Raw genomic sequence first — 22991 nt, forward strand, 5'->3', positions numbered from 1 at the left:
ATCTCAGCAAAAAAAGTGTAAAATATTTATTAAATTATTTTAATTATTCTATATAAAAATAAAAGTTAAATTTATCTTTCGTGTGTTTATATTTAATCACAATAGAATCGTTAAAGCAATAAATAATGGAAATATAATAAATCCTGAAATTCAATTGTACTATAAGCTGTTAACCCAAATAATTTAAATATCGATAAAAAAAAGTTAAATTTTTTTTGAATTTTTAAAATTTTGTGTAAAACTAGAAAATCTTTTCGCTGCTACTTTTGTACCTTTTTCATTAATTTTTCACTTTCATTTTCATTAAAATTTAATTTTTCAAAATTCAAAATGTTTGAAAAAAATCAAAAAAATTCCAAATTTTGCAAAAATCAGCATCTCAGCTGTGCCAAATCAAGTAAAAAATTTCTCAGAATTGTGAAAATTAAAAAAAAAATTAAAATTAAAAAATTAAAAAAGGAACTAAATTGACTTAATCAGCTGTAAAATAATTATTTAAAAAATAAAATAAAATTCTTCTTAAATATTATAATTAAAATATTGTTAATTTTTATTCTAAGAAAGTGGAAGGTGCGGGGGAGGGGGGGGGGTTCATGGTATCGACCGAATTTCGACCGATTTTTGATTGATTTTTGCTGATTTTCATATTAATTTTGACCGATTTTTGGTCCAATCTAACACTCACATTTCGGCTGAATTGGGGGATGATGAAGAGGGAGAGGGGATGGGGGAGCATGGTTTATAGCATCAACCAAAATTCTGCCGAATTCGACTGATTTCGTCCGAATTCTCCACAAACCCCTAAAATTTCCTTATTTCTACTTTCCAACAAATGAATCCAATCCTTTCATTTTTCCGTCCTCAAAAACATCCCCATGTGCTCTACGACAATCATATTTCTTTTCACCATCGACTATGAACTCCATAATTATAGTTCCACGCCATTTTCCACAATAATGAGGAGGTACGGTGGATAGCAGATGCTCTGGAAGGTTGAATCGAATCATGTTGAGCTCCCATATGCTCTGAAAGGCAAGAAATTGCTTATAAATTACTAAACTACTAGAGCAAATGCTCGTTACATATAACAAAAACGTGAATCTGACCAAAATCGGGTCGAAATTTAGCCAAAATCTGGTTAAAATTTGGCTAAAATTTGACCAAAATTTTGTTAAAATCCAAAAAAATTTGTCTGAAATTTGATAAAAATCTGAAAAAAATCCAACAGAATCTAAATTAAATTCGGTCAAAATATGGCAAAAATTCAACAAAATTTGGCCGAAATCTGGTCAAAATTCGATAGAAATCTGGTTGAAGTTCAATAAAATTTGTCCAAATTTTTATAAAAATCTGGTCAATATTCAGCAGAATCTTTAAGGAATTTGACCGAAATCCGGCAAAAATCCGGCCGAATTCTGATCAAAATCCGGCCGAAGTCTGACCAAAATCCGGCAGAAAGAAGAGAAAATTTGTCCAAATTTCGATAAAAATCTGGTCGAAATTCAGCAGAATTTTTCAGAAATTTGACCAAAATCCGGCAGAAATCTGGCCAAAATTCATCAGAATCTATCTAAAATCCGAATGTCAATATCCAAAATTCAATCAATTCCAATCAAATCTTCCCCGTCATACTCACCCCAGCCTCAATCGGACATTCCGGAAATGAATCCAAATTCGGATAACTTGCTTCCATTTATCATGAGAAGTTACACAAAAGTCATCATACTTTCTGTCCATAACTTGCATAATCCATTGACCACGATCATATTTTTCAACATAAAATCGGAATGGTAAGACATCAAATCCACTATTGAATTTTATAGCTCCAATAAAGTACACATGAGTGTCATTTTCAATATGACTGTCAACCTCAGTCGTGTCAATGACATTGGCTTCCTTGCCTTTATATTCTGGACAGGTTTCGAGTTCTGTGTGGAAGATTAAGAAGGATTTTGGGTATATGGGTTTTGAAAGGCAGTGGTGGACAACCTTTATTGAGCCGCGGGACACCTTGGTGGTGAGCCTTGATCATAGCTGCACACAGCATACGATTCAAGGTACTTCCAAAAGTGTTTTTGCGGCCCACAGGTTCGCCACCACTGGTATAGTGTCTTAGTGCTGAATTGAGACTTAATTCGGTGATTGCTGATTGCTGACTCTAGTCAGACTTACAGAAGTCTGCCTGAGTGAACAACTTGACATAATATTTAATTAGGTAACTAGACCAACGGTCGACTCAGTAGTCGACCCCCTGGACGACACTATGTCTAGTTAGCTGACTAGACATTATGTCAAGTTGAGCACTTAAATTTGAGTTCAGAATTTTGAATTTTTCCCATACTTTAGGCTTTCTGGATATACTTACGAAAATTAGGAATGAATATCACACGTCCATCAACTATGCCTACTATAACCAACTCGAATATGCAAATAAATTGACAAAATACTTTAAAATTCATTTCAGAATCAAAGCTTAATACTCAGTAAAATTCGAGACTCAATTGTGCTTTAAAGTCAACAACTTAATTTAAAATTGGAATCAAAATTTAATTGAGTGATATTTTGATTTTATCATGTCATTTTATGACTGCGGATAACAAAATATAATTGATGTTTATTGTCTCAAAATTGAATATGTACATTGTAGAAATTTACTTAGTTACTTCCTAGACTGGAGTGCAGTTGTGGGAACAAATACGGCCGACACTTCCAGCCTTACTTCGATGGAAGGCACTCTGAAGTTGATGGCCATGCATGCCAATTCATGATCAATGGCCTCATTCAGTTGGTGACAAAGGCTAGCTCATTGCTGCTTATTTTCAACAACCTCCTTCCAAAAGTTATTTGATTCAGATTTAGCAGGACATGACCGGATCCCAAACAGACCGTAATGTCAGACTCCAACTTAGGAACCATATCACCAGAGTAACGTCTATCTGGTGTCTCCTTGTCCTATTCGGATTAGTATAAGGGAGGACATGATGTAGGATACAGGCAGTATTCTTGAATACAATAGAAGGATGAATCAATCTATTTGAGTACCTCAAGAGACCACCCTGTCGTTATTAGTTCCTATTACTCAACTAGAGTATCGGGAGCGCCCGTGGCGCCCCATCTTCAGAATTTTCAGCTTTACATATCTTCATGTGGCATCACATTAAACCCATATTCCCCCCCATACCCCTTAATTTTCGGCTTCACAAAATAGCTTCACATGGCTTCCGTTCTTGTATCAGCAAAGGAATTGGATGTTTATAATATAGATAATAAACACCCAATACCTTTGCTGATACAAAAACGGAAGCCATGTGAAACCGTGTAAAGCTGGAAATTGAGGGGTATCAGGGGGAATGAGGGGTGTAATGTGGTGCCATGTGATGCCACGTGAAGCAATGTGAAGCTGAAAATTTTGAAGATGGGCGCCACGGGCGCTCCCGAATACACTAGTTACTCAATAATTAACTAACAAAACATGCAACAATCAGCAACAATAGCTCTAAAACAATATAAAGTCACAAAATCAGCATTAATCTTCAAATCCATCAAATCATTTATTCAGCAACAATGTTAAATCATCATCGACAATTCAACCAACAATATTCCCTAAACCTTTAGCCTTTCCATCATCAAAAATGTCACCATAAACTCTACGACAATCAGACTTCTTTTCGCCATCGACCATGAATTCCATAATTATAGTTGCGCGCCACTTTCCACAATAATGATGAGGCAGGTTGTCCAATAACATTTCTGATAAGCTGAATTGGACCATGTCAACTGTCCAAATGGTCTGTAGATGTTAAAAAGGTATAAAAAATACTAGTAAGGATGCCCGTTGGGTATGACAGAATGTCTGTATTCTTAATGAGTCACAGGTCAACTGGATTCTTGTCTGAGCCTGAATATCATGAATTCTGGTCTGTAGCCATGTTAGAGACCAGATTCATGCTACCCTAGAGCCATACATTCGTCCATTTCCACCCCATGAGCCTTAAACCCCTCATACCTATCAATACCTGGCACATGACGTAGCCCAGGTCGACTTGATTCTGGTCTGAGACTGAATTATGTCAAATCTGATCCGGAGCCATGTTAGAGACCAGATTAACACTGCCCAGAAGCCAGACATTCGGTCATTTCCACCCAATATCCCATAAACCCCTCCATACCCATCAATACCTACCCCACTTTCCAATGGACATTCCGGAAATGAATTCAAATTAGGATAAAATGGCTGTGACTTGTCATGAGCAGTCAAGCACATGTCATCATATGTCCTGTCAAACACCTGTGTAATCCACTGACCACGGTCATAATGTTCAGCATATAAATGTGTTGGAAGTGATTTGATGTTGTCATTAAACTTTAATTGTCCATTAAAGTATGCATGTGTGTCATTTTCAATGTGAATTTCCATGTCAGATGTGTCAACGATGTTGGCTTCCATGCCCTTATATTCAGCGCATCTTTCAATTTCTGGAATTGGAATTGATTAATTAATATTGTTATGGAATTGATGAAAATAAGTTATGGCTAGTTGAGGTTAGGTTAATGTCCAGTTCTGAGTTGCGATGACAAGGACCTGTCAAAACCTGCGACAGGTCAGACTTGTGACAGGCCAAATCTGTCTGCCTGTCAACAGGTAACGACCTGTGACAGATGGACTGTTTCTGTTGACCTGTCACAGATTGCAACTCTGTGTCCAGTTAATGACTGGTTATGGCTTATTTTTGTCAAAGTGTGGCTGTCTCAAAAACGACCGTTAATTTTATTTTAAAAAAATTTTTCTCACTAAAATTTAAATTTATTTTGACCGTTACTTTAACTTTTCTTTTTAACGTAAATTTTTATTTTAAAATAAGTTGAGTTCGAAATGTTCGACAATCTAATGTCAAAAAACTCGAATTTGAGGCGGGCTCACTCTGATTTTTGTTAAGTCATGATTGTGATCAGTCTCAAGTACTGTCTTGGTTGGGTTCATTTACAGCAGTGGCTATTTATCCCACGGCACACGTTGGCAATTGTTACTGGACATAGCCAGCAACAGAGTCATAAGGAAAGGTCTTTTGTTGTAGCTTGAGCTCCACAAAGGAACAAAATAAGGAATGACATATTGGTACAAAGCCACAAACGAAACCGCACATGATGTTTGGTTCATAAACGTTGGCCACAACTGATTTAGAAGCTTGGACTCGAATTTGACTTGGATTTTGGATAGAAAAGTCGAGTTGAGTCTATTTTGGAGTCAACTTCGTAATTTGGTCCCCAAAGTCGAGTTTAATACCGAGACTTGACTTCCCAGATACTCGAGAAATTGTCTAGACCGAGAATTTGGGTAATTGATATGAACCCATCCTTCCTTCATCTTTATCGGAACGTACAGTAACCAAATCAATTGTAATCGAGTACCGAGGAGTGGGGAGAGGGGGATAGAAGCTATTTGGGTCACTTTCTAAACCATTACTTAATTTCATCACCATTTTCCAATTAAAAAGCATCAATAAAAGCATAAACTTACGAAAATCAGGCACAAATGTAGCACCAGCATCTGCTGTGGCTAAAAAGCTTGACGACAAAGTTAAGAACAAATATCCAAAATTCATTTTCATCTCCAAAAAATTAGTCACAATTCAACTCAAGATTTGAAGAACTAATGAAAAATGTAGCGTGAAAATCCAGCACAACTTCATTAAATTAATTTTTTTTGAGCAGCTATGATCGAACGGAATTGATTGAAAAAATGTTGATGATGTGATTAGAATCTTAATTGAGGTCAGTGTGTTGCTGACACAAAATTTAATTGAAATTTTTTCCGATAATTTTTTCCAGACAATGTTGCATCATACCCTAACTGATATAGAGCATGCTTACATAGTAAACAGAGATTATTGCAGTACCTGGAAGCGGATGCTTTGGCTTTTAGGGATATTGATACATACTTATTGCTCCTTACATAGTTATGGCAATCATGTTCATATGTGGGTTAAAATAAAAGGCTTTCCATTTGAGTCTGTTGCTGACTACGTCATCTAGTTTATACAAATGCTCTGTCTGCATGTTGATCTGACATTATTTCATCCAGAGTTGGCAGAACTCCGAGAGTCCGACTCCACTGGAATCAAAATTCCGACTACAAAATAGAGTTATGTCTACATTGCTTTCATCACGGTTCTGCAACTAACTTTTTATGCTTCCAGAGCATCTTTTCCTTTGCAGATTCCAACCAAATGTGTTTCCGTTCCAGCATTAACATTCGTTTTACAAAGCGTACTTCCTCATCTGAATTTTCTTGATGATATTTTGATGACTTGCTAATTATGGAAGCTTGTCGTTTGAAGGCTAATTAGCTGAATACGCTTACTTACTGAAACCATGCTTCGATGTGAAGCCTATCTACAAAAGACTTTCCATTCGACTGTATTATCAATTCCATTCGAGCCGGTCTTATTACAAATGCTCTTGTTGTGAACGGAATCTTCAAAAATTCCTGACAGATTTTTATAATTTTTTATCTTCAGAAATCAAGATTGAATCATGGATGGTTTAGTCCAGGAACTAGAAAATGTGGAGAATTTTGATACCATTGGTCAGATGATGAACAACAGCATTGGACATTGCATTCAGAGGAATTTGTTGATTTTTCAGTAGTAAATACCACATTGATCCCAAAGATTGGCTCCATTCCTGTATTGGATGTGTAAAAAAGGACGCAAAATAGAGCCGGCTTTAGACATTCTCTCCGGCGTACAATGGACTCATGTACGAACCAGAGCAAGGAAGTAATTAAAAAATTGTCAATTTTTGTGATTTTTTTTTCATGTCTTTTTATTTATTTTGGAATTTTTTTTATTAAAATTATTGCAAAACATTTGAACCTAAAATCCAGAGTGGATCAAAAATACGTCAGAACTAGTCATCAACTGGATATTAACAGTTAGAGATGCAAAAACCGTTCAAATTCTTGATAATTTGTGAGGTTTTGTAAGAAAAATCATATAAAATATCAAGAATTTGCACGTCACAGGCACCTGTTTAACAACTCTGCATTAACTAGCCATCAACCAGCTTCAACGTATTTTTGTCCAATCAGAAAATACAAACAATTTACTGATTACACTAAGTACAATCAAAAAAAGGAATCAAAAGCAATTGATCATCCTTAAAAGTGAAATTAAAATAAATAATAAATTATTTTCTATCTAAAAAAATGTCTATAACAATGCGCAATTTATCACCGATAGCTTCTAACTATTTTTTTTTTTTTAAAATGTTAAATATTTTTAAGAGCTTTTTTCACAGTCTTACAGTCTAAATATCTAGTAAAGTTGTGATGTTATGATTATCATGTTGTTTGGTGGAACTTTTAAGGCATAGCAATGGAAAAAGGAGCACATGCTTCCTAAACAGACTTTCTTAGGTCAGAAAATGACAAAGCCAGGAGTGCTCAACCTTTAATTATTTGCGGCACATCTTCCTGATTAACCTATACCGAAACCAAACACGGCATACGGTTTATTGCACTTTTAAGAATTTTTAGCTGCACACTAATGTTCCACGGCCCACAAGTTGTCCACCACTGTATGCACCTTTATGCTATGTCTCCCTAAAAAATTCCATCAAATTTCTAAAAAAATGTGTCTTTTAATTAATTTTTATAAAAAGTTTTCTTTAAGTTGATTTGGAATTTTTGTGAAAAAATTTATCAAATTTAGTGTTTTTTGTGAAGCTGAAAATATTCAAGTCGAGGACCCCCTTTAGCATTCAAAGTTGTGTCTTATATTTGTGGGTTGTGCAACTGATTAAATTGGAAATTATCAATTACACATCCTTGATCACAAGAGAGTTTGAAGTCGGCTTAAGTTTACTTGACTCAAGTCTACTTGACACAAGTCTACTTGACTTAAGTCTGCTTGACTTTAGTCTACTTGACTTAAGTGTAATTGACTCAATTCTCTGTGACTCAAGTTAACGTGACTCAAGTTAACTTGAGTTAAATCTACTTGACTCAAGTCTGTTTTACTCAAGTATACTTGAGTAAAGTCAACTTGATTAAAATATACTTGACTAAAGACTATTTAACTTCAAATCTTGACTTAAATCTACTTGACTCAATCAACTTGACTTAAAAAATTCTTGACTCAAATCAACTTGACTTAAGCCTACTTGACTTAAGTTGACTGAAGTCGACTTCAAACTCAACAGAATAGCACAAGTTGTTCAATCGATCTAAAAATCCAGCCAAGACCTCAAATCGACTTGATTCTGACATAATGTCAAAAAAACGGTTAAAATCCGACATTCATACTAGACTCATGCCGGCCTGGTACCAGATTTTAGTATCAATTAATCAACTTGAGCTGTTCCTGACTGTGCCATTCTTAAAAATTATTCAATTTTAAATTAATTTGGTTTTAATTAAATTCTATTTTCGCACAATAATTGGCTGCTGAAGATCACTGTCGTCAAAGAAGAATGCATCGGATGCAATTGTGTTGTATGGTTGCTCATAGTCACAATGGAATTCTGGAAATAGAAATTGATGTTAAAATTATTTGTAATTTATGAGTTAAATTGTGATTTTTTTGATTTTTTTACCAAAGCTCAATTATGTATAAACTTGACAAAAAATGTCAAAATTTTCACTATTATTTCTAATTTTGTTAATTAAAAGCTGTTGATTAGGGAACGTTTGGAAGTTAGGTAACGCTAAAAAATAGCAAATTTGGAGTTTATTTTTGCCCACCAGAATTTGTACTCCGTAACCTTAGTTACCAAGCTGAAAGACCAAAATAGTGCCCCCAATACCTAATAAGCTAAATCATATACATATTGAGTCCGACTGCACTGGACTCGAATCGGACTTTAAAGTCCAAATTCAGATTCAGACCAAATTCGGACAAAATCCGGATTTGGACAATCAATCTGGATTTTATCCAAATTTAGTCCGAATTTGGTCTGATTCTGGTCTGAATCTTCATATAAACTTTGTCCGATTGGAATATGGCAACGTCAAGTCGCTTTCTGATTAGATTGTCTATATTATGTACCTTCATTTCACACCCCTGATACCACAAACTCATAAAAAGTTGTCTAGCTTATCTTATCTAAATTTATTGCATCCAGCTCTTGACTTTTGAATTTATTAAATAATTAATGTATATCTATGAGCAGATAAAGTGCCTCTTGAGTGCATGAATGGTACACAATCAAGTCAGAAAGCGACTAGATATAGCCGTAAATGGATGCAAAATTAAATATTCAATTTACAGCATGTAAGAGACATTCTGTTAGCATAAGGGTTCTCAAGACCGAGACCAAGATCAAGATTACCCAGTCTCGGTATTAAGTCTTGATCCACATGTTCCCCACATACTTATAGGTATGATTTAAATCAATGGACAACCTGTGTGCCGCGGAACACCAGTGTGATCCGAAAAATTATTTGAAATGCCATGAGCCGTGCGGCTTTGGTCGAGGCTTAACACCAAGATGAGTTGTACCTCATGACCAAGGTGTACCGTGCCTCATCACAAAGGTTGCCCACTCCTGATTTAGATAAATTTTACTATTTATAAAGCACAGTCGAAGGATGTGGAACTGACGAATCTCAAATTTTGATCATTTTTGAACAATTTTTGACTATTTTTCATCATAATTGCTCAATTTCGAATCAGTTCCACATCCTTGACACATTAACTGTAAGCCAACTAAGCTACACAAAAACGTGCAAAATAATTGTAAATGCAAAAGAAGCAGCAACAAAAAAAAAGTATTTTAATGTGCAAAATTATTTTATTTCAGCTAATTTTGAACCAATTTGTGTTAAAAGTGCAGTTCCTTTATAAAAATTTTGGTAGTTCTGTTAGGGATTTTGTACCATTATTAACAATAAATTTTTTACACTAAAATACGACAACTTTTTGAGCAATTCCGGAGCTATTTTTTTAGTTCTTATTATCATCTCGATTTATATCAAAATCATCATCTTTATCGTCAGCTATTTCAGCCTCAACTTCTGACTTTTTCTTACCGTGTGGTCCATAAATTCTCTCGAGAATCCATTGAATGACAAAATGAAGCACGAAAAAGATTGCAAAGGCAAATGCATAGAATCGAAAGGCCAGTGATCCTCCATATTTGTCCATAAGTATGCCACCGATGAAACTGCCTGTGGATACGCCAATTCCTTCAAATACGGCACCAACGAGACCCTAAAATTTTGAAATTTTGGTTGTTAAAATGGTTGAATTGAGGGATTTGAGGAGGTGATTTTAGAAGGCATTTAACGATTTCTTACCTGTAGAGTAGCTTCTGTACCCTGTGGAGCAACAGAACTAGCATAACTGGCCATAGTTGCATAAAATACACCAAATGTTACACCGTTAAGCAGCTCGATTGGCAGAACATACCTAAAATAATGAGAAATTTACCTAATTAGTCATCCTGAAATCTTGTCAACCTAACCTCAACCTAACCTCAACCTAACCTCAACCTGACCTCAACCTAACCTCAACCTGACCTCAACCTAACCTCAACCTAACCTCAACATAACCTCAACCTAACCTCAACCTAACCTCAACCTAATCTCAACCTAACCTCAACCTAACCTCAACCTCACCTCAAACTAATCTCAACCTAACCTCAAAATAGCCACAACCTAACCTCAATCTGACCTCAACCTAACCTCAACCTGACCTCAACCTAACCTCAATCTAACCTCAACTTAACCTCAACCTAACCTCAACCTAACCTCAACCTAACCTCAACCTGACCTCAACCTAACCTCAACCTAATCTCAACCTAACCTCAAAATAGCCACAACCTAACCTCAATCTGACCTCAACCTAACCTCAACCTGACCTCAACCTAACCTCAATCTAACCTCAAATTAGCCTCAACCTAACCTCAACCTAACCTCAAATTAGCCTCAACCTAACCTCAATCTAACCTCAAATTAGCCTCAACCTAACCTCAACCTAACCTCAAATTAGCCTCAACCTAACCTCAACCTAACCTCAAATTAGCCTCAACCTAACCTCAACCTAACCTCAACCTAACCTCAACCTAACCTCAACCTAGCTTCAACCTAACCTCAACCTAACCTCAACCTAACTTCAACCTAACCTCAACCTAACCTCAACCTAACCTCAACCTAACCTCAACCTAACCTCAACCTAACCTCAACCTAACCTCAACCTAACCTCAATCTAACCTCAACCTAACCTCAACCTAACCTCAACCTAACCTCAACCTAACCTCAACCTAACATCAACCTAACCTCAACCTAACCTCAACCTAACCTCAACCTAACCTCAACCTAACCTCAACCTAACCTCAACCTAACCTCAACCTAACCTCAACCTAACATCAACCTAACCTCAACCTAACCTCAACCTAACCTCAACCTAACCTCAACCTAACCTCAACCTAACCTCAACCTAACCTAACCTCAAATACCCAACAAACTAGATCTATTCCTTACCATGGATTCGTCAATATCGAATACAAGAAAAATCTCAGCACAAATCCAACAAGCACCAAATTCATTGCATTTATGTGTCCAATCTTCTTCAACAGCTTTCCAGACAGGAAGAAGAACGGAACTTCACCTCCGAAGCATTGAATTCCCATCACTAAGCCTTGCAATGTCTTCATACTTGAATCATAGGCGCACGACTCTTGCGTTGCTGCCAAATTCTCTAAATGCCAAAATAGGAAATTCCATACCATTGCAGTTCCGATGCCAACACATATGCACCAAATGAAAAAGACAATGACACGGAAGGATTTGAAGATTTTTCCGACATCCTTGAGGATATTTGTGGATAATTTTGTTTGTGTGTGTTTTAAACGTGATGATACAAGCATGTCAAATGCAAGAGCACCAGCCATCAAGTAAAATCCAATACTGTAGTCTTTTGAAGTCTTTCCTTCAGAAAATTTATCGATGAGAAGTCCAGCGATGATTGAGAATGTTCCCCAACCGACAGATCCCCAGAGGCGCTGGGAGCTAAAATAAGAGAATAATTATTAAAGGTTTAGGTAATTTAATAACGAGCAGCTCGACCTGAGCGAGGTTCAAGTGATCAGCTCGACCCGAGCGAGTCTCAAGGGATCAGCTCGACCTAAGCTAGTATCAAATGATCAGCTCGGCCCAAGCCAGTATCAATTGATCAGCTCGACCCGAGCAAGTCTTAATAGCTGATCAGCTCGACATGAGCGAGTCTTAAGTGATTAGCTCGACCCGAGCGAATCTCATAAAATCAGCTTGACCCGAGCGAATCTCATAAGATCAGCTCGTCCCGAGCGAATCTCATAAGATCAGCTCGTCCCGAGCGAATCTCATAAGATCAGCTCGACCTGAGCGAGTCTCATGAGATCAGCTCGCCTTGAGCTATTCTCAGCTGATCAGCTCGACCCGAGCTAGTCTCAAATGATTAGCTCGACCTGAGCGAGTCTCAAATGATCAGCTCGACCCGAATAAGTCTTAAATGATCAGCTCGACCCGAGCGAATCTCACAAAATCGGCTAGACCCGAGCGAATCTCACAAGATCAGCTCGACCCGAGCGAGTCTCAATGATCAGCTCGACCCGAGCGAGTCTCAAATGATCAGCTCGACCCGAGCTAGTCTCAAATGATCAGCTTGACTCCAACAAATCTCAAATAATCAGCTCGACCCGATCGAGTCTTAAATGATCAGCTCGACCTGAGCGAATCTCATAATGTCAGCTCGACCCGAGCGAGTCTAAAATAATCAGTCTGTGATTCGCTCGACCCATGCATTAAGTCATGTAGCAATCGAATACTCACCCAAATCTCTGAGGCTTATTTCCCAACATCTCAAAGCAAATTGCATCACCAACTGAGACAACCACAGCCATACCAGCCCATGAAATAATCAACATCATAAAAAATGTCCAAAATTGATATGTAGTCTTAACTTGATCATCAGTAGCACCAGCAAAAAGTTCATTTACAGTCTCACTTTCAAAGTCAACTTGACACTTCATCTCGACCTTCTGTTTATCACCCGGACAGTAAAGTGTCGTTGAATGTCCACCAATTGTGCCATTTGAAAATACTAAATGAAAACAGTCGCCAAGCTTCTCAATTCTATTATGTGCAACATGCGTATTAATTGTGAATTGCTTATCAGATGACTCACAAAGTCCTGGTACATTCCAATTACTGCAGATGCTACTCCATGCTGAATTTTTCTCACATTTCATATGCGATCCAAATGTATCGGTATTATTCTCATCTACAACTTGCTCTATAATACATTTATCAATCTCATTTAAATTTGGCGGACAAAATTTCATTAAAGTCACTCCATTATGACAATGAAATTCTGAATTTGATGGAATTGATGGGATGAAATTGATGGCAAAGAATGAAATGATGATGACTAATTGAAAGATAATGAACAGTCTTTTTTGAATATGAAATCTATCACCAATAGCACCGAATAGTGGTTTTGATATTAGACCAACGATAGGTAATATTGTGTAGATTATGCCGACTATTACGGATGAGTAGCCGAGCTGCTTTGCTAGAGTCTAAAAATAAATAAAATTATTAAATTTTGTTATTGAGTAATTTTGTCTGATTTTGATATTTGATCAGCTCGACATGAGCTTGTCACTTGATCAGCTCGACCTGAGCTAATCACTAGATCAGCTCGACCTGAGCTAGTCACTAGATCAGCTCGACCTGAGGTGGTCACTAGATTAACTCGACCCAAGCTAGTCACTAGATCAGCTCGATCTGAGCTAATCACTTGACCAGCTCGACCTGAGCTAGTCACTAGATCAGCTCAACTTAAGCTAGTCACTAAATCAGCTCGACTTGAGCTAGTCACTAGATCAGCTCGACTTAAGCTAGTCACTAGATCAGCTCGACTTAAGCTAGACTCTTGATCAGCTCGACCAGAGCTAGTCTCTTAATCAGCTCGACCTAAGCTAGTCACTAGATCAGCTCGACCTAAGCTAGTCACTAGATCAGCTCGACCTGAGCTAGTCACCAGATTAGCTCGACCTGAGCTAGTCACTTGATCAGCTCGACCTGAGCTAGTCAATAGATTAGCTCGACCTGAGCTAGTCACAAGATCAGCTCGACCTGAGGTAATCACTTTCCAACTATCCCTCCAAATGACTACATCATCACAACTTACTAGCCATTCTACATACAAGCATCACAATCACATAATACTACAATGATGTTTACAAATCACTCATAACCCAGACACAGATTCATAAATCTTATATTATACATCAAGTCTAGAACAATTCTCCAGAGTTTTTTCACATTTGCTCTACATTGTGCTATATTGTATCAAATTGCTTCTATGTTTGAGTGAACTTTATCATGAATAATTTAATTATTTTATTGTTTAAATTAAATAAACGAATTTTATCTTGGAATTTATGAACATGATATGAGTTTTGACAATTTTTTGTGGATGTTTGTAATTTGATATGTTGTCTACACGTGTTAGACGACTGTCCGGCGGGAGGAGGTTAAGCTCATCCCTTGACCCCTCCACACCACCTCTTCAAGCCTCCCAATCCCTCCATTTTACTCCACACCTCACCGTCCCTAAACTCTTCCCACCCCTCCTTACCCCTCAACTCTTGTGCACTTCTCTACTCCTCCTCAGCCCTCCAATGTTCCTCAAACCCGTCATTTCACTTTTACCCATCAGTCCACCCGTCCACTGTTCCCAATACCCATTACTCTTCTCCAACCCCTCCACACATCCCCAGCAATACCCTTTTCCTCAAACCTTCGCATCAGCCCACTATTACTCACTCGTCCATCTCTCCTTAGCCATCTGCTCCTACCCATACCATCCATCCACTCCTCCCTACTCCTCCCTACTTCTCCACTTATCCCTCCTTTTCCCCATTCCTCCCCATTCCTCTACTTTCCCCCACTTTTCCCCACATTTCTACTCCTCCCTATACCTCCCTACTCTTCATCAACCCTCCTTCCCTTCCCTCTTCCCCCTCCCCTTTTCCCCACCCGTCCAATATTACCTAACCCTCCTTACCCGTCAACTCCTCCCTACCCTACCCTCCTCACTCGCCCCAGTATACCCATGATAATTACACACTAATACTTCAACTAATTCCAGTCCGTGCAACTCGAGTATCAATCATTAAACCTTCAATATTTTCACTTCCGATTGCCAATGACTAAGCAACAAAGTTAACAACTCATTCCTCTCTGATTGGTAAAATCCCCAAAAAAAAGCACGTGCTTGATGTAGCGTCTATCCAATGTTCCTTTTTAATTATATATCTTATCAGATTATAACTTTCATTGTTGTGCCTTATCAGACACTTCAAATAAAGCTATTTAAAAATGGAATCAACTGAGAATTCGGAAATTGACCTCTGTTTGGGATGTTTTGGGGTAGGAAGGCATGCTGATGCACTGAGCAGTTCTATGCAGTTCCTCAATAAATCCAATTCAATCCCGTCCTATCCAATATCATGCCACACATGATAAGGCATTAACAAACAATCAATACCAATACTTAATCACTTAGTCACACATCTTTAGTTCCATAGTACAAAAATAATTATCGCTCATAAGCTATTTATTGCGTACACAGACATTATGCAAATGAAAATGAAAACACAGCAAAATTGTCGGTCGGGCATTAAATTTGTTGTGTTGATGACTGTGTTTTGTTTGGATTTCGGTCTAAGTTGGTATGACTGTATTCTGGTCTATATGTCTGACTGTCTTCCTGTCTATATGATCTGACCCGTTGGTTTGGCTGTCATACCGTCTGTCTATTGGTCTGACTACCTGTCTGCCTTATGGTCTGAGTCACTGTCTATCCCGATCTCTATCCCGGTCTCTGTCTCAGTCTCTTCGGTCCTAGGTCTTCGGTCTTCCGGTCTTCATGTCTTCGGGTTTTCGTGTCTTCGGGTCTTCGGGTCTTCGGGTCTTCATGTCTTCGGGTTTTCGTGTCTTCGGGTCTTCGGGTCTTCGGGTCTTCATGTCTTCGGGTTTTCGTGTCTTCGGGTCTTCGGGTCTTCGGGTCTTCATGTCTTCGGGTTTTCGTGTCTTCGTGTCTTCGTGTCTTCGTGTCTTCGTGTCTTCGTGTCTTCGTGTCTTCGGGTCTTCGGGTCCTCAGGTCTTCTGTCTTCTGTCTTCTGTCTTTGGTCTTCGGCCTCTTCGGTCTCTTCGGTCTCTTCGGTCGTCTTCGGTCTCTTCGGTCGTCTTCGGCCTCTTCGGCCTCTTCGGTCTTCGGTCTTCGGTCTTCAGTCTCTGTCTTGGTTTCTGTCTCGGTCTCTGTCTCCAAAACGAGACTTCCTGGATCCATGTTTTATATGACTACCTGTCTTTCCGTCTGTTGGCCAGTCTATATGTCTGTTGTCCAGACTGTCTGTCCTTTAATTTGTCATTCTATTTACAAGACATTTCCCAAAACATCCAACAAATTTTCAATTCAAAACAATCACAAATCCACAATATTCCTATACAAACATCCACAAATATCCACAAATTCACTCCAGATCCATCAAATCCTCATCCTCAACATCCATAAAATCTCAAATTCTACTTACAGGTATGAACGGCACAACCGGAGCAGTTCCTGTAAAAAGTCAACAAAAAAAATGTTCAAAATTACAATTTTTTATTCCAACTTTGTACTTTGGAAGTAAATCTTCAGGAACTAAGTATTTACCTGCATTGAACAGGAAGTAGTGACCCTTCATGGGCAGCAAGTGCTTATCGACCTCAACAACCATCTTAATAATGTCTTAAAACTCTTTTTTTTATCACTAAATTTTTTAAATTTGAGAATTTTTTCACATTGTTTTACGGACAAATGAAGCACACAGACTGACTAGTCAATTTCCTTAGTTCTATTTTTGTGTGTATGTTGTTGTTGTTGTTGCTTGGATGAAGTTGTGATGTCTCGGTGAATGCTTTTCGATGTGAAGTTGTACTTGTGGGGGGAAAATGTAAACATAATCAACACAAAAAAAGTGAAGGTTCTGAAGTGATGCGAAGGAATGTTTTCATACGCACTGATGGGTTTGTGTCTTGGGTGGAGAGGGAAATTTGAATTTAAAAAAGCCGTTACGGACTTTTTGGTTAAATTTCAATTTTTAAGTATTTTTATTCAATTTTTCTTACAATTTTTAACAATTTTCCTCAATTTTCCTGAATTTTCCACAATTTTTCCTCAATTTTCTCAACAATTTCCCCACCTAACCTCAAAATTTCTAATCTAATTCATGAATGTAGCTCTCAATCCATCCAATAAATGACGATACTCTTGTATAAATGTCCGGTGCAGCATCAACCTGAGCACATAGACGAACTCCGCTGACCACGACACCAACTGCCTCACCATTTGCAATCAGTAATGACCCTGAGTCACCTGGAAGATTGACAAAAAATTGCAAAATTTTCAAAAATTCCAAAAATTAATTTTCATACCAAAACAAAGTCCACTGGCTGGTTGAACAGTACAAATGTGACTTGTTGGATGAATGAATGGCTTAATTAAATAAAATGGATTTAAAGCATTGAAAAATGCAGTTCGAATGTTGCACTCATTGTGGGATATGATTGTTGTTGGCATGTATTGCAGGTGTCTTGACATGACCAAGTCAGTAGCTGGTGAGTCAATTGTTATGTTTGGACTATATGCACCAAATCCAGCTAGGATTGCGCGTGTATTTCCGTTTATTCTACGTCTACCAAGCGGAATTGGTTGGACAAATTCATTAAAAATTATTCTTGTTGTTGTTTTAATTAATCCGATGCTGAAAATGAATGGAAATGTTTGTGAAATTGTTTTATTGTGTCAAAAGGGGGAGTATCAAGAAGTGGGGGTAGGGATGACTTGCTAGACCAGCTTCTGGGGATAGGGGATTAGACGTTGCACTTGAATACGCCTTGGAGAATGTACCTTGGGGAACTACGCTTTGGGGAACTACAACTTGGGTAATACGCCTCGGGGAACCACGCCTTGGGGAACTACGCATTGGGGAGCTACGCCTTGGGGAACTACGACTTGGGGAACCACGCCTTGGGGAATACGCCTTGAGGAACTACGCTTCGGGGAACTACGCATTGGGGAACTACGCCTTGGGGAACTACGCCTTGGGGAACTATGCCTTTGGGAACTACGTCTTGGGAAACTACGCATCGGGGAACTACGCATCGGGGAACTACGCCTTGGGGAATACGCCCTGGGGAACTACGTTTTGGGGAACTACGCTTCGGAGTACTACGCATAGGGGAACTACGCATCGGGGAACTACGCTTTGGGAAACTACACCTTAAGGAACTACGCCTTGGTTAACTACGCCTTGGGGAACTTCATCTTAGGGAACTACGCCTTGGGGACGATGGATCCACCCTTCTCATCCTATACTCACTCAAACCAATTGCTGATATAAAATGGCGGTACATTGATCACATATGATGGATGTCTAATGATTCTTTCTACACCGTAAATTACTCCACCTTCATCCATTCGTACTGTTCCGACTATCAATGCATACAGTTCAGTACGATCGTTTAACAAACAGTGAGCTGCACTTAGGATCCAACGTTCATTGATGATACCTGCGCCGCATCCGTGACTGTTTGGGAAGGAGAAATTGATTAAAAATTTGTGTTTTGGGTTTTGATGGTTTCTTGGTGTCTTTGTCAGGTTCTGGTAGTCTATAGTAGCTTGTACTATGTCCATATGTAGCCCTTGTCGGTCACTGTCAGTCCATATCAGTCTCTAGCATCCATAAATTACCTTCCACGAAATCCAGCCGTTTGTATTGACACCATATATGGAAATTGACCTGGACTTGCGTCATTTCCACCTACAACGGTCGGAGATATCTTCACATCCGTTGGAGCAGCAGTGCAAAGAATTGCTAAATTCACAAGAACTAAAATCTTCAACATCTTTTCACATTTAAGTTTAAAATTGGAATAAAAAAATTTATTTATTTTTTTTAAATTATCAACTTTATCTTATCTTAGGATTTATGTGCTGATTGTAGCTGAAATTTGACATGTGCATCGATTTTTTAATTTGTTTGTTTTTAAATCCCTTTAAGATGGATATGAATCATATACCGGAATAGGGAAAGCTGATTAATTGATAAAAAAATCGGGCATTAAGTTTGTGTGACTCTGGTCTGAGGATGGATTTCATGTTATAAGCATGGAGCTATGGAGAGATTTTTTTAGATTATGGATATGGAGAGATTTTGACATAAGTTGGGGATAAAAAGGTGTTTCTTGTAGCTAAGGAATTAGTGAATGGTCCACAATTTATGAAATAACGCGGTTTTAAACCATTTGGTTTCTTAAGCTAATCAGGATCATCCTACCCTATCTGGAATATCCTACACTATTTGAGATATTCTACCCTATTCATAAGATCCCACTATACCCGGACTATCCTTCCCATTCTCGGTATATCCTTCACAACAAGGAATATCCCACTTTATTCGAGATATCCTACATTTCCCGAGATATCATATTCTACTAGAGATATACTGCTCTTTCCTTGTTTTCCTACCCTAATCTTGATATCCTGACCTCTCCGGAATATCCTACCGTACACGATTAAACAGAGCTATTTTAACGTATCACTTTTGCATAACGTAAAACAAAGCTATACTATATTTTGTAGAAATACTCAGCAATGGATACGCAGTATGTGTCAAATACCTCAAAATCGTGTCTAAAATCGTTCAATTTTTTAAACGCTTTTTATTAATTTTTTCACATTTTTTTAAATTTTTCTTTTAAAATTTTTTTTAATTTTTTTTTAAATTCTTTTTTAAATTTTTTTCAAAGTATTTTAATTTTCATAATTTTTTTAAATTTATTAAATTTTTTAATCTTTTAAAAATTTTTTCAAATTTTTTTTTAAATCAGTTCAAAATTTTCTCAAATATTATAATTTTTAAAATAAAATTTATTTTTTTTCTCAATATTTATAAAATTTTTCTATTTTTTAAAAATTTTTCTAATTTTTTTAAATATCATAAAATTTATACGTATTTAAAACCTTTTTTTTTAATTTTTTTCAATTTATATTTTAAATTATTATACAAATAAATTCTAAATTGCTTCAAAATTTATCCAAATGACTCCTTAATTGGTGACTTGACCTCAAGTGTGAGGTTTAAAAAGAAAATTTTCTCAAATTTCTCATCAAAGACCAAAATTGAGGTTTTGTACATCCCTTCCGGGAAAGCATCAAATGCCTTTTGATCATTAACAGTCAAATTATACAGCACAACATCACCAAAATATGGACATTTATGGAACAATTCAGGCACTGATTCCTTAATTTGCTGAATACTTTGTGTCATGAACAAATGTGTGGATTTACCGTCCATAATTTCACACCATTCAAGCTTCTTGGTATTGATGACTTCACGGTATATCAAGCCATAACGGTAATGAAATATCAACTGGACATAAAATGGCTTTTTAAGCTTTTTGGTGACTTTAACTCCAATATTTAAAGTTACGACTTTCCTCGAGTAAGCCTTGACATAACAGAACTCAACAAGTGCTGTAGAATTGTTGGAACTGCACTCAACACCACGAAATCGCGTACCATACACATAGTTGTCGACTGACTTTCCACATTTGACAGTCAAAATGGCCAAAAATTGAATAAAAATTAAAATAATTAAATTCATAAATTTTGAACTTTTTTTTTGTGGTTTTTGAGTTGAAATCTGCTGGAAATGTGGTAGTCAACTGACGTAGTTATGGGTGCTTTTAGGCTTAAATTATTTTAAACAATTATTTTAAATTACACTCTTAAATTTAATAAGCTTTAACACATCCTGCTATTTTGGTCTATTTTTAAAATAAAATTTGAGTTTTTTTTTTCGAATAAAATCGCAAATAAATTTTTAGTTAAAAAAGTTTAAATCACGATAAGTTTTATTTCGTATAGCTTTTAAAGATCAATTCTGATTCATGGTGCATAACAGGGGCGTAGCCAGGAGATTTTACTACGAGGAGGCCCGGCAGTTTTGAATTTTGAATTTTTTAAACAACAAACAAAAAATTTAAAAATAAAAAAAACGTTACAAAATAAACGGGGTCCTAATGGCCCTTCTGGCTACGCCCCTGGATCCATGGCTTCGGTCTACCAATTACCTATACCAAGAACAACAATCAAAACCTGTAGAAACTCCATTAAGTCTTTAAGTCAGATTTTATTGATGGTAAGAGAGCTCGTGGTAGACCGAAAAACTCCTTTAAGAAAGCTGTCAATTGAGACAGCAAGACATTGGCAAGTGACAGTCGGAAGTCGGCGATACAACCAGTTTTAGATGACTTTTGAGTGGAGGCCATGGATCACAATTGATCTGTACGGCCATCGAAGTTAGTAAGTAAGTAGATAAGTAAGTACAACAATGTCTCATTTTTCAGTTCTTTAATCGTACTCGATCTCTTTTCTCATCCACAAAATCAGACATTGTTCAATGTAGCTTCTACAGATCTCCTAATAACATGTCCTGCTGATGTATTTCCAAATTGTCACTGCATTTGAATAGGCCAAAGATGACTCTAAGAAACACCAATAGCATGTTCATCCGCAGCAGTCATGTTCCATGACTCCGATCCATAATTGATCCACAATTGGGACACCATTGAGATTGAAATTGTTGCTGATAATAGTCTCAAAGTAGACAAACTCATTGACTATCTCGATTCTCTTATCATCAATGACTAGGTAAGTGCCGAATAGGCTTATTTAGGGCGGCCATCTGTTGTATTTTTTGCAGGGATGCTGCTGTACTTTTCTACTTTGCTGCTGTGTCCCAACAAAGCCTTAAAATGTTCCCATTTTTCAGCAAGTCGAAAACTCCATACAAATTTTGGAATTTTTGACGAATTTTGAATATTTTTATTTTGGAGGTCCGGCTTCAAGCCCAGGACTATTATTTTCTACACTTTTTTGCTTTCTTACGTGATTAGTTGAATATTAAGACTCAAAATAGTCCAAAAGAACCCCAATAGTGCCAAACTTTGAAATGTCCCGGTTTTTTCCACAAACTGTCCCGATGTTTCTTGACCTCTCTGAAGCAGCAGCAATGATAAGATGTGATCTCGAAACCAAATTCAAATTTCTGTTTGGTCACACAAAAAAAAATTGAATAAAAATAAAACTGAGATTTTTAAACGCAGATCTCAACATTATTCCAATAAAAAAAAATAAACAGGATGTGTTAGATTTCAGTATAAAATATCAAAATAATCATGTGTGTATAAAAACATTTATCATTGTGTTATTTTCTCTCAGTTGATTGTCAAATTTTGAATTTAAGTCAAAAAAATCCAAAAAAAAAAAAAATGATTTTTAAAATTTTAATTTTTTTAAAATTTCTAACTTTATTGACTGTAAATAGTGCAAAGTCAGGTGACAATTATGTGAATGGTACACGATTTCGTGCTGTTGAGTGCAGTTCCAATAATGCCACAGCACTTGTTGAGTTCTGTTATGTTAAGGCATTCTCAAGACGTTATGTGACCTTAAATATTGGAGTTAAAATCATTAAAAAACTCAAAAAACCAATTTATTTCCAATTAAAATTTTATTACCGTTATGGCTTGATATATCGTGAAGTCATTAATACACATCAGCATGAATGGTGTGGAATTATGGACGGAAAGACAACACATTTGTTCATTACATCCAGCATAACACAAATTAAGGATTCAGCACCTGACTTGTTCCATAAATGTCCATATTTTGGTGATGTTGTGCTGTATAATTTGACAGTTAATGATCAAAAGGCTGTTGAGGCATTCCCGGAAGGGATGTATAAAACCTCAATTTTAGTCTTTGACAATAATCATGAAAAAGTTTTCTTTTTGAACCTCACAACTCAGGTCAAGTCACCAATTAAGGAGTCATTTGGATAAAAAAAAGCTTAAATTGTGAATAGAACTGGAATCAGATGGTGCCATGCTG

General features: G+C 37.1%; 3 protein-coding genes across 3 annotated transcripts; all 3 read right to left on the reverse strand.

Moving 5' to 3' along the window:
- Window positions 1–3586: 3586 nt before the first annotated feature.
- LOC139094478 (uncharacterized) lies at window positions 3587–5640 on the reverse strand. Its single transcript, XM_070645513.1, has 3 exons — window positions 5519–5640; window positions 4184–4476; window positions 3587–3790 (listed from the first exon to the last, which is right to left on the reverse strand). Exons 1-3 carry the CDS (start codon window positions 5607–5609, stop codon window positions 3587–3589), a joined length of 588 nt encoding a protein of 195 aa, XP_070501614.1. The 5' UTR covers window positions 5610–5640.
- A 1199-nt stretch (window positions 5641–6839) lies between these two features.
- On the reverse strand, window positions 6840–17036 carry Sugb (Sugar baby). Its single transcript, XM_070645755.1, has 7 exons — window positions 16707–17036; window positions 16585–16613; window positions 12812–13560; window positions 11483–12010; window positions 10298–10409; window positions 10031–10211; window positions 6840–8523 (listed from the first exon to the last, which is right to left on the reverse strand). Exons 1-7 carry the CDS (start codon window positions 16768–16770, stop codon window positions 8423–8425), a joined length of 1764 nt encoding a protein of 587 aa, XP_070501856.1. The 5' UTR covers window positions 16771–17036; the 3' UTR covers window positions 6840–8422.
- Window positions 17037–17109: 73 nt separating this feature from the next.
- LOC139094573 (chymotrypsin-1-like) lies at window positions 17110–18949 on the reverse strand. Its single transcript, XM_070645662.1, has 4 exons — window positions 18786–18949; window positions 18415–18621; window positions 17468–17796; window positions 17110–17408 (listed from the first exon to the last, which is right to left on the reverse strand). Exons 1-4 carry the CDS (start codon window positions 18938–18940, stop codon window positions 17251–17253), a joined length of 849 nt encoding a protein of 282 aa, XP_070501763.1. The 5' UTR covers window positions 18941–18949; the 3' UTR covers window positions 17110–17250.
- Between the last annotated feature and the right edge of the window lie 4042 nt (window positions 18950–22991).

The sequence above is a fragment of the Chironomus tepperi genome, unplaced genomic scaffold, assembly GCF_022539635.2.
Source record: "Chironomus tepperi strain 1889 unplaced genomic scaffold, CSIRO-AGI_Ctep_v1 contig_354, whole genome shotgun sequence".
Lineage (NCBI taxonomy): Eukaryota > Metazoa > Arthropoda > Insecta > Diptera > Chironomidae > Chironomus > Chironomus tepperi.

What these genes read in the sequence shown, in the direction of transcription:
- LOC139094478 (XM_070645513.1), bottom strand. Translation starts at nt 5,609, where the DNA reads ATGAAAATGAATTTTGGATATTTGTTCTTAACTTTGTCGTCAAGCTTT. An exon ending in TACATTTGTGCCTGATTTTC is followed by an intron (nt 4,477 to 5,518) that starts GTAAGTTTATGC and finishes TTCCAATTCCAG; the next exon opens with AAATTGAAAGATGCGCTGAA. An exon ending in AATGTCCATTGGAAAGTGGG is followed by an intron (nt 3,791 to 4,183) that starts GTAGGTATTGAT and finishes TAACATCTACAG; the next exon opens with ACCATTTGGACAGTTGACAT.
- Sugb (XM_070645755.1), bottom strand. Translation starts at nt 16,770, where the DNA reads ATGGTTGTTGAGGTCGATAAGCACTTGCTGCCCATGAAGGGTCACTAC. An exon ending in CGGTTGTGCCGTTCATACCT is followed by an intron (nt 13,561 to 16,584) that starts GTAAGTAGAATT and finishes ATTTATTTTTAG; the next exon opens with ACTCTAGCAAAGCAGCTCGG. An exon ending in GTACAGAAGCTACTCTACAG is followed by an intron (nt 10,212 to 10,297) that starts GTAAGAAATCGT and finishes TCAAAATTTTAG; the next exon opens with GGTCTCGTTGGTGCCGTATT.
- LOC139094573 (XM_070645662.1), bottom strand. Translation starts at nt 18,940, where the DNA reads ATGTTGAAGATTTTAGTTCTTGTGAATTTAGCAATTCTTTGCACTGCT. An exon ending in ACGGCTGGATTTCGTGGAAG is followed by an intron (nt 18,622 to 18,785) that starts GTAATTTATGGA and finishes CTTCCCAAACAG; the next exon opens with TCACGGATGCGGCGCAGGTA. An exon ending in TATATCAGCAATTGGTTTGA is followed by an intron (nt 17,797 to 18,414) that starts GTGAGTATAGGA and finishes ATTCATTTTCAG; the next exon opens with CATCGGATTAATTAAAACAA.